This window comes from Piliocolobus tephrosceles, unplaced genomic scaffold (assembly GCF_002776525.5).
Source record: "Piliocolobus tephrosceles isolate RC106 unplaced genomic scaffold, ASM277652v3 unscaffolded_1961, whole genome shotgun sequence".
Taxonomy (NCBI): domain Eukaryota; kingdom Metazoa; phylum Chordata; class Mammalia; order Primates; family Cercopithecidae; genus Piliocolobus; species Piliocolobus tephrosceles.
Genome location: NW_022301654.1, coordinates 1 through 2,918, shown reverse-complemented (window position 1 = coordinate 2,918; position 2,918 = coordinate 1). Strand labels below are relative to the sequence as shown.

The following is a 2,918-nucleotide window of genomic DNA, read 5'->3' as shown; positions in this document are numbered from 1 at the left end:
AACAGGTGGGCAGCCAGGTCAGGGGGCCACAGAGGACTGTGTCCTGAATGTCTGTATAATCCTAGCTCATCAGCTCCCCAATTTTGGCTGCCCAAGTGAGGTGATGCTGCAGTGACACCACATGCTTGATCAGAGGGGCTTGACCTTGGCACAGGGGGTCCTAATACAGATCCTCCACAACACAGGATCACAGGAGCAACTTGCCAGCAAATCCAGTGGCAAGAAGAAACCCGCAGAAAGGCACCCGTGCAGAGACGGGGGCAGCAGGCCTTACCTTCCCGCCCAGTGTCAAGTCTCGGGAGAGTTGTTCTGCAGCCAGGATGTGTCCATGGACCACGTTCTCCACAAAGGTGAAGTCCACCAAGTTCTTCCCGTTTCTGCAGGTGCACAAGGGATGATGGAACACGTACGGGGAGCCCCTGCACGAAGGTCAGGGCTGCTCCCCAGTCTCAGCATTTGAGAGACTGTGACCTGCAGAATGGCTGCCAGCTCACTTGGCAAGGCCAGTCCAGGCACTCATGGATGCCTGTACTGGTTAAAGATGTACACTGGGCCGGGACTCCTGGGTCTTCAGGGTTAGTGGAATCTGAAAGCTGCGGGACCTGCCCACCCATTCCAGCATGGCCAACACCGGTGCTGTCTCTCCTGTCCCGATTTGGGTCGCAGCTTTCCAGCCCCTTCCCAGGAGACACGGGGCCAACGCCTTGCTCTGGTCTCCCATTTACTGACCAGTCTCCTTGTAATCCTTCAAGGTGACAAGTCAGGGTAGCAGTGAGGCTAAGTGAGAAACGGGAAGGCAAGGCAGAGGGAAAAAGGAGGAAAGAGAGGAGAGAAGGAGGAAATGAAGGAAGAGAAGGCCTACTTGGGAGAGAGTCACACTGTTGTCCCCTGTGGAGGCCCCTCCACCTACACTTTCCCCGAGGAGAAATGTAATGCCCCCCACCTGCCTTCCAAGATGCAAGGAGAGTCAAGCCCTGGCCCTTGACCCTGGGCCCATTGTTTCCCCTCTGAGCCTCAGTTTCTTCAATTTCCAGACAGGGTCACAAATACCTTCCCAGCCTACCTGAGAGGGTACATTGGACTGAACAGTATCCTCTCAAAGCTTCTGTCCACTTGGACCTTGTGAATGTGACCTTATTTGGAAATAGGGGCTCAGCAGATGCAATTAGTTAAGCTGAGCTCATACTGGAGTAGGGTGGGCTTTAAATCCAGGGAATGATGTCCTTATAAGAGGGAAATTTGGACACAGAAAGCAAGGAAGACAGCCATGTGAAAGGGAGGCAGAGGCAGGAGTGATGCCTCTCCAAGCACAGAATTCTAAGGATGGCCAGAAGCCAGCAGAAGCTGGGGCAGAGGCCTGGAACAGACGCTCCCTGCGAACCTCCAGAAGGCACTAGCCCTGCCAACATCTTAACTGTGGACTTCTGGCCTCCCAAACTGTGACAGAATCCATTTGTTGTTTTAAGCACTTACTTTGTGGCAAGTTGTTATGGCAACTACAAGAAATGAACACAGAGGACAGTAGACAAGGTCACTGCTATGGCCTGAATCTTTGTATCCCCGCAACAGTCATTCATCTGTTGAAACTTCATCTCCAATGCAATGGTACTGTGAAGAGGGACCTTTAGGGGGTGATTAGGTCATGGGGGCTCTGCCCTCAGGAATGGGATTAGTGTTCTCATAAAAGAGGCCCAAGGGAGCCTGTGTGCCCCTCCCACCACGTGATGACATGGTGAAAAGGTGCCACTCATGAGGAACAGGGCCTCACTGGACACCCAATCTGGGAACACCTTGATCTTGGACTTCCCGGCCTCCAACCTGTCTGTTGTTTGTTACCCAGTATTAGGTATTTTGTTACAGCAGCCTGCATGGACCAAGACAGTCACATAAGAAAAGAGCTACAATGCCGCTTGGCTCCTGCCAAGTGCTCTCTGAACGCGAGCACGGACCAGGAAGGACTAGGGAAGAGCCGCTGTGGGCTGACTCACCCAATCACGAACTTCATCTTGCCGTTTCTGGCTGTCTCAATTAGGGCGGGTACCAACTGTGAGTCCCTTGGGCCGAAAATGCCATGAGGGCGGATGGCTATGGTTAAGAAATTCTTCTCAGGATCGTTGGCACCCAGGACTGCCTGGAGGACAGTGGGAGAAGGAGCGCATTCATTGCAAATTCCTAGGCCCAAGCCAAGAGAGTGCCTCACTGGGTGAGAAGCGCCACTCATGGGGGACAGACAGATGACACACTCTGCTGGCATGTGGCCACTGAGCAAGCAGTGGTCTGCCTTGAGCTGACAACCTACATCAGTGGCTGGTATAATTCTGGGCTACTTCTCCACCCTACCCACCCTCACACCAAAATCTGAAAATGCAGGACAGACAGCCGGGCAAAAACCGGTAAGATCAAATCAGAAGGCCCCGGTTTGGGTTCAAAGGCTAAAATCCACCAACACTGCCGGAAGACATGCCTCGGCAGCAGTTTGTGGAAAAGATCTGAAGGTTCTGGTGAACAAGTTAGCCATGAGCCTCCAGTGCCTTGAACTGCACGTGCCGCCCACGTTTCCACCAGGCCAGGTCTGTTCCGGGCAATTCTGAGTACCACCTCCGAGGGGAGGGCTCTGAGAAACCCAAGTGGGCCCAGAAGAAGGTCAGAGAAGGTGAAGGGTCTGAAGACCATGCCCGGAGAGAAACAGGCCAGCAGCTGGGGGGCAAAGGAGGCCGAGACATGTAAAGTCCTCAGAGCAGTGCCTGGTCCAGAGCCAGTGCTCCTGCTGCCACTGTGAGGAAAGGGGGTCTTCTGTGTGACCTCATGGACAAACTAGAACTCAAGAGCCTAAAGTACAGAGAAATGGGTTTTGCCTCAAAAGTAACAAAACTTCCCAAAGGATTTGTTTTATTGCGGGTAAAACTGGTGATCATAAA

General features: G+C 53.1%; 1 protein-coding gene across 1 annotated transcript; it reads right to left on the bottom strand.

Moving 5' to 3' along the window:
- Positions 1 to 187: 187 nt before the first annotated feature.
- On the bottom strand, positions 188 to 2,912 carry LOC111531930 (sterol-4-alpha-carboxylate 3-dehydrogenase, decarboxylating-like). Its single transcript, XM_023199213.2, has 2 exons — positions 1,989 to 2,912; positions 188 to 377 (listed from the first exon to the last, which is right to left on the bottom strand). The coding sequence occupies exons 1-2, from the start codon at positions 2,252 to 2,254 to the stop codon at positions 188 to 190; spliced, it is 456 nt and encodes a 151-aa protein (XP_023054981.2). The 5' UTR covers positions 2,255 to 2,912.
- Between the last annotated feature and the right edge of the window lie 6 nt (positions 2,913 to 2,918).